The following is a 14909-nucleotide window of genomic DNA, read 5'->3' on the forward strand; positions in this document are numbered from 1 at the left end:
GCGGTGTGACTTCATTTAAGCCACGATAGTCCACAGTCAGTCTCCATTCTCCATCGGATTTACGTACAGGCCAGATGGGGCTGTTGAAGGGTGAGTGTTTTCTACTGACCACCCCTTGACTCTCTAACTTCCTAATCATCTTACGGATGGGGATCACAGCATCTCGGTTCGTCCTGTACTGTCACCTGTGTACAGTTGCAGTGGCTATAGGCACTTGCTGATCTTTGACTCAGAGTAGTCCCACAACGGAAGGGTCTTCTGAGAGGGCAGAAAGGGCAGACAATTGCTTGGACTTCTCTTCAATCACCGTGGCTATGCCAAAACACCACCGGTACCCCTTTGGGTCCTTGAAGTATCCTCTTTTTAGGTAGTCAATACCAAGAATGCAAGGGGCTTCTGGCCCTGTCACAATGGAATAATGTTTTTCCCATTGGTCTCCTGTAAAGCTCATGTCAGCCTCTACCACTGACAACTCTTGAGACCTTCCAGTCACTCTAGAAATAGAAACAGCCTTGTACTCTTATGCTCTGATGGCATTAAAGTACACTGTGCACCAGTATCCACCAAAGCCTGGTATCTCTGGGGATCTGATGTGCCAGGCCATCAAACCCACACAGCCCAGTAAACCCAATTATCTTCCTGGTCCCTTTCCTTCTCCTGGCAGAAGGCAAGGCCCCTCTATTGGTCTTGATAAGAGCATTCGTCATCTGACTTAGATTTTGCCTTCTTAGAGGCCTTCTTGTCATTGTCAAAGCAGACCTCCATCTTTTTGTGTTTCGGAGATCTCAGTTCTTTCCTCAGGACATCTGCATCAACCATGTAGACAACTTTCTTATTGGCTTCTTATTGTTTTAACTCTTTTACTCTGGCCTCGAGTTTGGAAGTGGGTTCACCATCCCACTTTTTCATGTTTTGTCCCTTGCTGCGCAGATAAGACCACAGTTGATTACGTGATCTGCGTCTGGAGTTTCCTCTCCTTCTGCATGCTAAGGAAGGAGATCGTGAACGAGACCAAGACCAAGATCAAGACTGAGGTCAAAATCGTGGTCGAGACTGTTTTACTGGTCTGTCTCTATAGTCTCTATAATCTCTGTCTCTATAGTCGTCTTCCTATCTGGAATATTCATAAGGCCTCTCCCTTGCCTTCCTAAGATGGGTGGGTTGGTGTTGGACATTGGAGGAGTCCTCCAAATTTTCCGCTATGGTCCTTATCCATGAACACATGGTGTCCACATTCAGTTCATCTGTCTTGGGATTGTATGCTACTATTAAGCAGTTGACAAATGACGCAGGGGCACCTTTAATTACTTGCCTCCACATCAGCTCCGTACAGGAGATCTTCTCTGGTTCTAAGCAATTGTAATAGTCTGGGTTACAATAAATAAGTTCTAGCATGGCTAATTCTCGTAGGTACTGGATGCCTTCTTCTGCAGTCGTCCACTTTCTTGGAGAACTCATTAAATATTCTTTAAATGGGTATTTTTCCCTCACAGCATGGAGGATCCGGAGCCAGAGACTGAGACTATATGTCTCTCTTGCAATTTCTTGTTCAATTTCACGGTCTTGAGCAAGGGATCCTAGTTGCTGTGCTTCTTGACCTTCTAATAAGTGGCTTCTGGCCCCACTGTCCCAGCATCGTACCAGCCAGGTGAGAATTCGTTCACCAGGCCGGCGGATGTAATCCCTTCGTAGATCCCGGAGCTCTGCTGGGGTCATCATTCGCAATACTTCACTCGTTTGCACAACTTCCGCTCGAGAATAAGGGTCTCTCCTACATGGAACCATTTCCACTTCCCTTCTGCCGCTTCTACGCGGAACTGCTTTCTCTCTCTCTCTGCCTCTCTCACGTGCAGGCAGAGACTGAGCATGTTGTGAGGATAGGTTTCTACTGTGCTGTCTAAGCCCATGGGGTGGAGGTAGCGAATCGTCCTTCAGACTTTGGGATGAAGGTCTCAACCATTCTTCTGTGACCTCTGTTGGAAAGTCAAGAAGAGTATGTTTGGGTGTCAGCCTTCTCTTTGGTGGTTCATTGGCCATCTGTGCTGCCACTCCTTCTTCCTTTAGGTGCGCTTCCTTTTCCTTTGGGCGTGCTCCCAATTTTTTTGGGCGCACGCCTAATTCTTTTCGGCACGCTCCTTCTCTTGTGGCTGCTTCTTCCTCTTTTGCAGCCATCCATTCGTCCACTACTACATACCTGGATGGGATAGGTTTTGTGGGGATGGCAAGTCCCTTTGTTCCTTTCTTCTTCTTCTTCTTCTTCTTCTTCTTCTTCTTCTTCTTCTTCTTCTCCTTCTCCTCCTTCTACATGCCTTAATCGCAGAACTAGGCCTGTAGCTCCTGCATTATCCCTTATCTGTATCTTCTTCTTAGTTGGGGGGGCAACAGTGATTCTCGGGTTGGTAGTTTGGGTCTCCATCTCCGTTGTAGCCTTAACATTAGATGTTGTAGTTTGAGTTCCAGTGTCCATGAGATCTATAGTTTGGACTCCAGTTTCAACAGGTTTAGCAGAAGCCGTGCTGACTTCAGGTTGAGTCTGACTCCCACACTCAGTCGACTCAATAGAGACGGCGCTGACTTCAGGTTGGGTCTGAGTCCCACACTCAGTCAAATTAATAGAGACGGCGCTGACTTCAGGTTGAGTCTGTGTTCCACACTCAGTCGAATCATTAGAGACAGTGCTGACTTCTGGTTGAGTCTGAGTCCCACACTCATTCGACTTAATAGAGATGGCGCTGACTTCAGGTTGAGTCTGGATCCCAACATCTGTGGACTCAATAGGGGTATCATTGGTTTCAGGCGACATAGTTTGACTTTCTGCCTCAGCCTTAGGCTTTTGATAGTGATCTAAGGCAGCTCCATAAGCTGTCACTAGACCCCAGCATAAAGCAAGAAGCTGCGTATTTGGGTCATCGTATGAAAGACATCCTTCAACTAAACAACGTGTCATCTCATCAGGATCGGACACTTGTTCTGGTGTGAAGTCCCAAATAATGGGAGGTGTCACACACCCTACCAACTTGCCAAAATTTACCCATGCTTCCTGCCATCCAGAAACTGGCCTTTCCAAGACCCTTCCCAAAGTTCCAGCGAATCCTCTCGAGGTCTGGCCTTTTCTACAACAAGGAAAGCAATACAACACCATTCTTCCAATTTTAAATAACACTTCCATTACCTTCACCAGTAATAGGATTGTTGCTAAACAATTTAAGTAAAAATTGGAGCCAATTGTAACGAAGGCCTCCTTTAACAGGCCTCTGATGTCAAAATCAAGGAAAGGGATATACTCCTCCCATTCATCCCCAGTTGGGCATTTCCCTTTAGGGTAGATCAAGACAAGTACAAATATAGCTAACACCAAGAAACAGGTAGGTAGAATAGCCATTGTTATATTATTCTCTCTCTCTGTTCTTAAACAAAAGGTATGTTTATATAAACAAGCCTATCTTGGCAGTTTTCCCGGCAACTGTTCCAAAACAAACCGGGATAACCAAAACAATTCCACTTCTGACACCAAGAAAATCTGTGATGGTTTGGACCTGGCTGCCTGCCAAATGCCCAAACTCACAGTAACAACCACTTCCCCCTCCCTTCTTCCCTTAGGGTAAAGGAAAAGAAACCCTATAAAAACTGAAGAACCTGAAATCAATCTAATTATATAAAAATATATATTTTTATGTATATTACAGTTATATACAATTAAAATGCTGATGTACACAGCAAGGGGAATCCGAGCACCCCCCGAAGGGAAAGGGAAAGGGGAAAAAGGAACAAAAAGGGACACAGAACAGATATACACAATCAAAACCAAGAACAAGCAAAATAAAGAACTAGCAGAACAAATCTCACCACCTCCCTCAGAGAAACAAGATCGCCAGACACGGCCAGCACTCTCCAAACCCCTGCATGGCAGACCAGCGGTCGCTGCAGGCCTCAGGCTCCAGATAAGCGAGACCAACACAAGGACCCACTGCCCCCGAACCTTGCTGGAAGAGAAGAGAGCGAGGTCTCTAATCTCCAGCTTATTTATACCCTGGTTTACGTAAAAATCGTATGGAATACTGGGTACACGGCCACTTCCTTGGTTACGAGCTGGTTACCAGGAAGGCCTAGACCAAAGCCATCACACTACTTCTTGTTAATTATTCAGAGCCAATGTTTTGGGTACTGAATTGATTCATGTTTATTCAAGAAAAGGAGATCATCATCTTCCTACATGTCTCCTGAATGAAAGACACCATCACACTGACACACTTTAATTAAGCTTCACCCAAATAGCAAGAACTTCAGATGTATTTTAAGAGATATGAGATCAGAGGTAAAATACAATAAAAATAAAATCAGAGAGTCAAAAAGCTTCCCAAAATGGAAAGAACATGCAGCACTAGCATGTACTGCTCTGTGGTGGTGTGAAAGGCCACAAGGATCATTGTGAAGATTGTATGCTTGAGTGAATGCCTGATGAACGTACAGTAGCCATTCTTCTCCAGGTATCTGCTGGAGATGGAAGGGGTAACCAAGGAGCATACAACTGACAGGCATATAAGCCCAAATATTCTCCTTCAGAATGGATAAAAGGAGGAAGCACTGGACTTCATTTGTAGTTCTAGTTTGCTAAATTTCACTCAGGTGCATGAAAATATTCCTGCATTGTTACATGGAGACCAAAACCAACTTCATCAGAACGACCCTGATGACTTTTAACTTTTGATTAACACTTGTCTTCAACCTTCAGCTGCAGGAACTTCCAATACACTGTAAATAAAGTTGGCTTGCCATGAAGCAAAGTTACTAACAGTATTCCTGGTGAGTAGCATGAGGCCAGTGCGAGATGAATGCTGGAGAAGAGTTTCAAATTACTGGAAAATGAAAACAATGTTGGGAGGTTGGAGGTTTCGTTTTTGCTTTGTTTTTTTTTTTTCCTAATTCTATTTACAATTAAACCATTTAGTGAAAGCAACATTTGGCCAAAGCAGAGTGTGATTTTCACAGAACAACAATAAAATATTTAGTATGTTTATGTTCCCCCAAATTAAAACCAAACCAGAACAAAATGCACAGAACAAAAAATTGTTCTGAAATGGACAGACTAGTCTTTTGCTGGAATACCTCTATTCTTGCCCTGTGTCTGAGAAATGCTAGGCAACTGACAACTCCCACTTCATTAAGAGGACCTGGGAATGCTCCGTCTGTGATGAGTTCTGATCTGTTTAGAGTCCTGCTTACAGCTGCCATCCCAATTTAAGCATTATACAAGAAAGTTTTTCCTCTTTATAAACTCGCTTAGCCAGACTCTGCTCCTCCAGGTCACTTAAGCATGCATTTAACTAAAGTGCATAAGTGATTTCTTGAACTTAAGAGAGAACCTGACAACGTCAGCAGGCCCAGGCTGTTTGAAGTTAAGCACACACTTAAGTGCTCTGCTGGATATTTGCCCAAACTGTCAATCTTTTATAGTTAATCATTTATCACCCTGCTTATGTTCTGGTAGTTATGCTTCAGTGTGCAAATATGTAAATTGCTTTCACAAAGCTCTGCGCAGCGAGCACAAATAATGCTTTCTCAGCCCTTTGTAGGAGTTCTCCGGTCCTGCGACACCTCAGATAGATCAAGAAGCACTTAGAACTGGCAAGAAAGTTACTTCTCCCTTAATTAAACAGAATCATTACCGTGTTCCTCTTCTTAATAGTCAGACGCCTTCACAGACTTGCAAAATAAGGAAATAAATAATGCCATTTAGCTCTAACCTGACAACTATCACGCGTTTTGCCTTTAGAAGCATGTACTTCTATCCATCTTCCACCCCACTGAGAGTGAGAAAGAGAGCAAGCTGTCAAACCTACCACAAGCATGTTTGTGTAACTTTGGCACAGATTAAGGCACATAACTGCCTACAAGGGTATCTGCAGTGTATCACAAGGTAATTCTCCCAAACATCAGTGACCATTTTAATTTTTCTTTCCCTCCTGAGGTTAATTGCTGTGAACTACAGGGGAATGTCACCTCCACTTACCTGTGCCCTGTTGCTTTGTATTCAGAAAGCTCACAGCTCCCATGATTTTTCACAAAGAATTAAAATTGCCACGGGAGAGAAAAATATAGTTACTGCCATTCGGTTCCTATATATTGTATTGGAACGATAAGCAGCAATGGTACCTCACTGAAATAGGGCCTTAAAATACAATTAGTTGCAGTTCTGTAGATTGCAGAGCCAGTTATTCTATGCTCCTGCCTGTGGGGACTTCTGTGCACCCACTAATGAAAAGGCTGCTTTTCCCCAGGTGTCAGGTACTTTTGCAAGAAATGAATACTGGGAAGGGAAAATGAGAGTCTAATCCCTTGCTCTGTAGAGCAACTTTTTGTAAAAATTTATTCTCTGTCAAGCAAACTGCCTGAAAAAAAAACCCCTGCAGTCAGCTACTTTTTTAAAGAGGAAGCTTGAACACTGCTCAGATTGAATCATATTAAAACGAATTAATGTCAACAGCTGGTCTCAAAATCATTAATTGAAAAAACCTGAACCTCAAGCTTTAAGTATAAATAATCCCACAAACAAACAAACAAACAAACAAACAAAAAAGCAGCCAACTAAGGAAAGAGGCTCCCTCACGATAGACTGGTTGCCATCATGAACTACTGAACAGGACAAAACTTATCCCTTGAACTGTCCTGAGCTCAGGCGCTGACTCTGCAAATGTTCCCAAGCTTCTGCTGCAGACTTGGACTGGCAGGTCCCAGGCCACACAGGCCTCTGGAGGAACAAGGGTAGGAGGGATCCTTGAGGGGAACCACTGAAAGCCATGCTTGGGAAGAAAATCTTGGGCAGGGTTCACTGCATGGCTGTTTTGGGATTGGTAGGGAAATAAAGCCCTGGGAAAAGGAGGAGGCTCAGACAAGATTTCAGAAGGCCTGTGTTCAGTCCAGGTCCTGGAGGGAGATTTGGCCATCATCCCAAATACTAGGATGTTTTCCTGCACGATGTAATTCTTTCAAAATGACATGCATGCTCACTTCTACTTTTGTCTGTAACTACCAGTTAATTACCAAGTTACGTTAAAGCAAATAAATTTGTAGCATTTTAAAGGAAATATAATGTGTTAATGTAGAAGAGACACAGAAAGATACCACTTGTATGAAAAAATGCATGGTGGCGAAACAGATATTTTCCTTTCACAGTAGGTCAGATATAACAAGCTTCCTACTTGAAGCCCACGATGGAAAATATCCACTCATTTCTGGAGATCTAGTGAGATGGAGACACAAACATCTGAGCAGCTAAATATAGCTCTGGATAGCAGTGCTTTGTACAATAAGTTCTAGCGTCTCTTAACTTAATATGGAAATTGATACAAAAATAAAATTGCAATATTTTCAGAGCCTGTGTCTGCTTGTGTGCTCATCGGGACTCACACCACCAAATTTCAGCCCCTGCTGAAATTACTCTGCAGTTTTTGTCTTGCACTGTCTCACATGCCAAGAAGGCAGAATAATGATGTCCAGCACCAAAAGGCCACGTCTATTGAGATATATAAAGGTTACTCCACAGAAAGTCAATATGAGAACTGCACTGCGAATGCCTTGTCCTTCAGCATTTCTGCAAGAGCAACAAACTAAGTTTAATTAGAGGAGTCTAGGTCTTGGTCAGAGATTATCCCAGCCCTAAATGCCAGTGATTCATTTCTGGAACGTTTGTTACTGGACACATGCCCTTTGGATCAGCTTGTGGTTGCTGAAGCTTGGGATTGGGCTTGGGTAGGTACTGCTGGAGCAACACTGCAAACCCCTCGAGAAGGAAGAGGTGGCAGGGGGAACAGTGAAGAGCCATGCTAGTGGCTCATGGCTTTCTCATATTTCTCCTCCCTTTTTGCTGTGAGGCAAAAACGTTGGACCTGGGTGTGAGTGCTTTTGCAGCGATTTACACTGAAATTCCCCAGGCCTGACTCTGCCCTATCCCATCCCTTGCTCAGCCACTGGCCCAAGCACTGGGCATATGCAGGACTTGGTAGCCTGTACACCTGGTCACAGGACAGTTCAGGTCAGGAAGGACTGCCTCGCGGCCAAGGTGATACCCTGAGAAGCAGATAGCAAGAAATTCAGAGCAGAAGTGGGCTCTGTGGCTGGTCGTGCCCCATTGCAGTCATTGATGGCTGTGGGATCTTAGTGTGGTGCTTTCTCTCCCTGTCTCAAGAAAGCACTGGATGATATTCAGCCATTAACAAGTTTGCCAGTGGTATTGACCTTAATGACATGTAAACTTGTATGTCAGCTTCACCTTATGTAAGGTGAAAAGGAAAAATAGCATTTGCTCTTACAACACAAATGGAAAATAAAATGCAAACAAAACAAGGTGCATTTTTATGTTTCCATCTTATGTTATCCACCTTCAAAGTCAGAAAGTTATGAAGCTTGGCGAGCATAAGTCAATAAATAAACAAATGAAGAAAATATCGACAAGCTTGATTTCAAAGGTCATGGGAAGAGGATGAGTGCCATGCTTTCGAGCCTTCTCCTTCTCCCTTTCAGTCCTCAAATGTTAAAAAAACTGTGCCCTGCCCTAGTGAGGGAGCCCTAGGGTGAGGAGGGAGCCCTTGCAGGAAACAGCTGAATTCAGAGCTTCTTTAAACCAATGAACTAGACTCAACTCTGCATATCCTTATAAATATAACTAGTCCAAGAGAGACTAGTGAGAACTGTAAATAGTTTGGTGACCACCAGCTGCTATGACAGTCAATTCCAGCTCACCACAAGCCCTGTCACATGGATGACCAGGACTGATCTGGGACTGTCCCGCACATGTGGCAGCACTGCAAGACAGGTTCCCAAACCACCCCCAGCCTGGCAGCTCACAAAGCAGCTGCCCAAGGGCAACATGTAGGAGAAGAAAGTTTCTTGCCTTCAGGCTGGATGAAGCCATGTGATGATGGAGAAGGGGGCATCTGGAGCTGCCCTACTACTGTGGCACACAGCACACCCCAGAGCAGATGCAAGACAGAGATGTTCTCCCTTCTCTACCCCAACTACAGCTCCCCAAAATAGTCTCTTCAGCTGGCTTCTGCTCAGAGCACCCCACATCTATCAGGATGCAGAAGCAAGCAGGGTACCCTCCATGCTCTAATCTTTTTTGCCAAAGGCATCTCGGAGGAGTACCCTGAACACTCCAAAGCCACAGGAAAAGGGACTGCAGGATTCACATGGACAATTTTGAAAAGCAATAAGCATCACAACCTTATAGATTAGCTGGAATGGTAGGAGCTGAAATAACATTTATATTATGGCTTGGCCAAACCAGACACTGCAGTTTAAGGTTTGGGTAAGACCATTAAGTTCATTCATATCTTTGTTCTCATTCAAGAACGTGAAGACTGTAGCAGACTTACAACTAACAGATATGGCATGCACTGAAATTGCCAAAGCTTGTAAAATCTGATTTACTCAGTGAGGCAGAAGGGGAAGTCATTTAGTTTGAGTCATAAGAGGTCTTGATACAATCTAAGCTTCATCATATCTGAAGAAATGGCTCACTCCCTGATATCAAAAGGCTGCCTTGTACAGCCTTGATAGCACAATAGCAAAGAACAATTCCTAGAGCTGAAGACTACAAGGTCTTTGTATCAGCTGCACTTCAGCATAACTTCTCTCACATTACACCACCTGATGGGCACTCCAGGTTTATGGTTAGCTCTTCAGGGGTCCACGGATCTGAAAGCAAGAAGATAGAAGCTTCTTGCAAAGGTGCAGTCCCAGGCATAAATAACAATTTCAATCTACCTTTCTTTTCCTCCCTGAAGTTTTCACTCTCTGGAGCCTCATGTGCTCTTGTAGTCATGTAGTCTTGTAGTCACCTGCAGCTCTGCTACAGGTGAAAGAATGCAGGCAAGAGGGCTGGTGGTAATTCTGTCTTCATGCCCTTGAAAACATACAGGCTGACCTGGAAGGCTCAGAATGCCCCTTTCTCTGGCCTGAGTCCTGTATGAATCCCATGAGGAGGGATAATGCTTGAAGACCCACAAGTAGAACAAAAGAAAGCTTAAACCCAGCTGAGCACTAAATTTTATTCCCTACCTTAGCTGCTACGGTTGGGGAGGACATTTCATTGCTGATGACATTTGTTTCTGGAGACGAACATGTATCTGTGGGAAGGAAGAGTTGACTTTGTCACACATCCCATGTGGCTGTATAAAGTAGCTGAGTGGGAGAATTTTTGACACCTCCCTGTGTTGGAGTCAACCCAAGAGTGCAGGCCAAGACTCCAGCAAGAACTTCCCCTGGGGAAATGTGAGAATAGCACAGCCAATCCTGCCTCTCCATGAGAGCTGTTCTCCAGCACTCCCGCAGCTTCAGATAGAAACCAAATTCACAAATGGCACAGAGATGCAAGGAACCAGCGGGAGAAAGGTCAGCTAAGGTTGCTAACCACCCTGGCCGCACCAGAGAAAATGGCAAACAAGACTACACACCTGCAGAGCAGCACTGGGGAAAAACAACGTGTGTGTTGCAAACGTTGCACTGTGCTCATCGTCCCCTTTCTCCTCTTACAAGAACAGATGTAAGAAACAAACCCTGTTTTGTACAAAAGTGCGCTATGGAAACCATAAAGCAGAAAGAGCAATTGATGCAGGCTGTACTTTGCACATCCATTTCCTTGTCTGCATACAAGAGTATATAGATTATCCCTACCACCACAGATCAGCAGCACCAGACTCACTGGGCTGAGATACTGTTTTATTACCAGCCCCCTGCGGTGAGAAAAGACATCAGGCTTGAGCTCCCGTGTGTTCTCCTGGGGAGCCTGCAGAACCAGCAGTGTGTACCTCCAGTGCCTTCTCTTAATAAGTAGGACATCCACTTGGCCTTGTCATAGATAACAAGCAGTTTTGACAAGCTTGCAGAAGATGTGCCTTGGGAGTGGCAGCCCTGTGAGTCCCACATTACTGCTTTTTCAGTTTCTTCATGTCATACCAATGGCCAGCTGTTTGGCTGCTCCCATCAGTGAATTTGCTCTACAAACAGCAGGTCTGCAAAGAAATCACTCCAGCAATGGAGACTGGGATGGTCAGTGGCTTATAGCCGTGTGTACTGAAGTGACAGCAGTGGAGACAGAGGTGTCAATACATCAGTTAGGTCACACAGAGCTGACGATGCAGTACCCTGCAGTGACAGAGCACACTGTAGATACTTGCAGAGTGGGGCTGAGGTGACGATAGCTCTCTGTAAAGGATACTTACTGGATCCAAGAACAAGTGTGGCTTGTTCTACTACGCATAGGCTTTGCTGTAGTGGCAACTTTCCACCTGCTCATGTTGCTCCTTGCCTTGGCCGTATGGCACAACTACCACCAGTGGGCACACACCCACCTTCCGCTGTGAGGTCTGCAGGTATAGCTTGAAACAAATGCAAAATAGCTTCCACAACTGAGGCCAGCTGTGCTAGCAACATGCCCAGTAGGACCACTGGACCACTATCTAGTAGAAAAAATTACTCCCTCTCTGGTGCTCAGACGCTCTCAAGAGGCACTCCAAAGCTGTATGGATGACTGCAGGCCCCTGATGAGATTTTTTTCCCTAGTACTCAAAAAGCAGATGGAGGTTTGTGACTGGTTTCTCCCAGCCAAACTTCCTGCAGAGGGATGACTAGTTTCCAGAGTGTTAAACAGACATGTGACCATGGCGAAACGCCAGATGGCTGGAAAGAGAATTGGAGCAGCCCTCACGATGCAGGTCTGGCCTTGGTTACCAGCATCATGTCCCATATTTACCAGCTCCCACACAGGAAGACCTGGCTGCAAACTGGGAGTGTGACACAGGGATATTACGTAGCGCAATTTTTAGTGATGCCATCATAGACTGGGACAGAATGAACAATGCTTCTTCATTTCCTTGCTTCCTTCACTGTGCAAAGGGATCTGCTTCAAAGGCTCTTTTAGTGATGGTGTAGATGGAAAAAGCTGTTTCAAAGCAGGACACCTAACAGAAAATACAATTTTTACTTCAGTAGATATAATGTCGGTATAATTCTCACAAGAGATGACTTCAGGGAATGATGAAGCACTGAGGTGTAGGTGGGTACTGTAGTTTGCGATATGTAATCAGCTAAGGTCAGTGGCAGGGAAGCTGATGCTTGGTGTTGGAAGGGCTACAAGGTTACAAGGCTATCTCAAAAGCAATGGATTCACGGTTACTCAGTCCCCAGGAGCACTCACAACAGCAAAGCCTCTAGGCACCCTGGCTCTTTGCTCTCACTTGTAATCAGCGTACAGCCAGGGGATTTGTGTCTGCATTTGATTCATGGTGCAGCCTATACCGACACTTGTAATCAGGAGCAGAACGCAAGCGGAAAGAAAAACATGGAAACAAAGAGAAAAGCTTCCATGTGGCATCACTCTCTGCAAACCAGCATCTCCAGCTGGTTTCATGACCTCTTTATGCTGATCTAACTCTGGGCTGCCTCAGAAACAATAAGCCCTATCCTTCCTGCCTACCCTGTCATGAACTGGACCAGGGAATTCAAATGCTATTTACTGTCCTTTAATCAGGTTTCTTTTCATTTGGATCAGCCACCTGAGTGGCATACTGCTCAGCCCGCCCAAAGCACAGGAGGCAGCAGGAGAAGCACAGGCAGTGGCAGCAATTCACAGTGAGATTAGCTTTTAAAAGATGTTGTCTTACAGCAACATCCTCACAGCACAACAGCCTTAACCTGCCTCAACATATTCTCACACACACACACTGACACGGTCGCAAAATGCACAGCCAGGCTCAGAGGTACTGAAAAGCGTATGCCACATCAGTTACACACAAATCAGTGACCTGCCCAGACCGATTTCATTTACGCCTTAGTCGGTGAGGTGCTTATGCGAGGCATGAAATGAAGCTGGAACTTTGCAGACTCCTAATGAGAGTACGCGTGAGACAAACAGCTGGCAGACAAGTTATAACTACCAAAAAAACTCCAAACAAACCAACTACAAAAGACAGTTGCCTATTTATTTTAAAAAAGAATTTTGTTGCTGTTTTTATTTTCAATAAATATGTATGCTTGGAGAATAAAACAGAGGCTTTTTTATCCCCATCGATGCCTAAATGGCAATTCTCAAATGCAAATTTCAGTCACGTGACAGTATTTAATCTGAATCAACAGAGCACTCTGATCCCTGAATGGGATTTTGGCACTCTAGTCCATTAAGTCATATTTACATTCTGGAGGCAGACACTGGTTCAGAGGAAGCCTGAGGATTTGAACAAGGTGGGAACACTTATCACTTTATCACGTGGAATGGTGCTTAGTCCTTCTGGGAAGCTCAAGCCTCTGTGTGGTTAACAGCTGGGCCAGTCCATTCATCAGCATCATAAATATGGTCAGCGACATCACCAGCACATAGTGGCTAATGCTGCAAGGAGAAGGCAGATAAAAAAAGTGAGAGAAAAGTACAAATTTGCAGAGTTAAAAAGAAAAAAATCCTGACATAAACAACCCTCTGAATATTCTTTTTTTCATTTTAACTAGGTCTAATTATTGACCTAGGATGTCATTATATATGCTGCTCCTAGAAGACAAGTATTGGAGCAGCACTATCATGTCAAAACCAAAGTCTGTGACAAAATAAAATGGTGGGGACAGCAGAAACCACAACTGAGCATACATCAAGTGAGTAAGAGGTGCCAGGTGTACTTTTTATTCAAGTGGGTAATTCAACTTATGTGACTGAAACAATTGCAAAACTTCCATTTGCTGTCAACTATAATACAGAATCTAGTGAGAACTTGCCATCAGGTAGACATTCCTTGGTAGTAAGACAACTCAGATATTTATGTCAGCTGAAGTGCAATTTTCTAGAGAAAAAACTATTCCAGTGACAAGAAGCTTTAAGAAAAACAAACAAACAAACAAACAAAAAACAAACTCCCCACTACCACTACTTTTTCACTCACCATTTCTAAAAATTGTAGAATTCTCTGCTGTGGTAACACATGTTTTCAAAGAGATTAAAGCGATGAGTTCAAGAGTGGCTAATAAACAGAATATGAAGATGCAGCTTCTGGGTTAGAAAGTCCTTAAGTCACTAAGGATTAAAAGTCTAATGAGCAGAGAGCTTGTTCTCCACTCATTCAAATTCTGTTACCTGATAATCAGTAGTATTACAGATGGGCTTTTTAGGGTCAGACTGAGATCTGACCTAGGATATTCAGCATTCTATGTTCAACAGGGTTCAAGGCCCATTTGGAATTAAATCTGACTAAGGATGTCAAGAATAACAAGAAGGGCTTCTTCAAAGACACCAGTAACAAAAGGAAAACTATGGAAAATGTGGATCTGCTACTGAATGGAACAGGGACCCTTTCAACAGAGGCTGCAGAGAAAGCTGAGGTACTGAACACTTTCTTTGCTTCAGTCTTTACTGCCCAGGCTGGCTCTCATTAACTCCTGACCCAGGAGATCAGGGAAAAGGTCTGGAGAAAGGCAATCCTTCCCTTTGTGTGGGAGCATCGAGCTAGAGACTATTTTAAAATCTGACACCCACAAGTCCATGGGTCCTGATGGGATGCATCCACAAGTGCTAAAGGAACTGAAGACATCAGTGCCAGGCCACTCTCAATCATCTTTGAAAGCTCATGGTAGAAGTGACCTCACGGAAAGCTCATGGAGAGGTGCCAGAAGACTGAAAGAAAGCCAATGTCACCCCAGTCTTCAAAAATGGCAAGAAGAAGGACCAGGGAGCTACAGACCAATCAGCCTCGTCTCCATCCCTCAAAGGTGATGGAATGGCTCATCCTGAAGGTCAACTCTAAGCATATGGAAGACAAGAACGTGATCAGGCATAGTCAGTATGGATTCACCAAAGGGAAATCATGCTTAACCAACCTGATTGCCTTCTGTGATAGGATATTAGCTGGAGATAGATGAGGAGAGAGCAG

General features: G+C 44.3%; 1 protein-coding gene across 3 annotated transcripts in view; it reads right to left on the reverse strand.

The window, feature by feature from the left end:
* Positions 1-647: 647 nt before the first annotated feature.
* The window catches only part of PIGN (phosphatidylinositol glycan anchor biosynthesis class N), a 113837-nt gene continuing 99575 nt past the window's right edge, over positions 648-14909 (reverse strand). For 2 of the 3 annotated variants that reach the window (XM_050321776.1, XM_050321764.1), the window contains exon 29: positions 648-13384. In XM_050321776.1, the coding sequence (XP_050177733.1) occupies positions 13261-13384 (124 nt within the window). In that variant the 3' untranslated portion in view covers positions 648-13260. The remainder of the gene's footprint in view (positions 13385-14909) is intronic. The other variant, XR_007629752.1, reaches the window with a different exon arrangement.

This window comes from Myiozetetes cayanensis, unplaced genomic scaffold (genome assembly GCF_022539395.1).
Source record: "Myiozetetes cayanensis isolate MyiCay16 unplaced genomic scaffold, myiCay2020 scf1, whole genome shotgun sequence".
Lineage (NCBI taxonomy): Eukaryota > Metazoa > Chordata > Aves > Passeriformes > Tyrannidae > Myiozetetes > Myiozetetes cayanensis.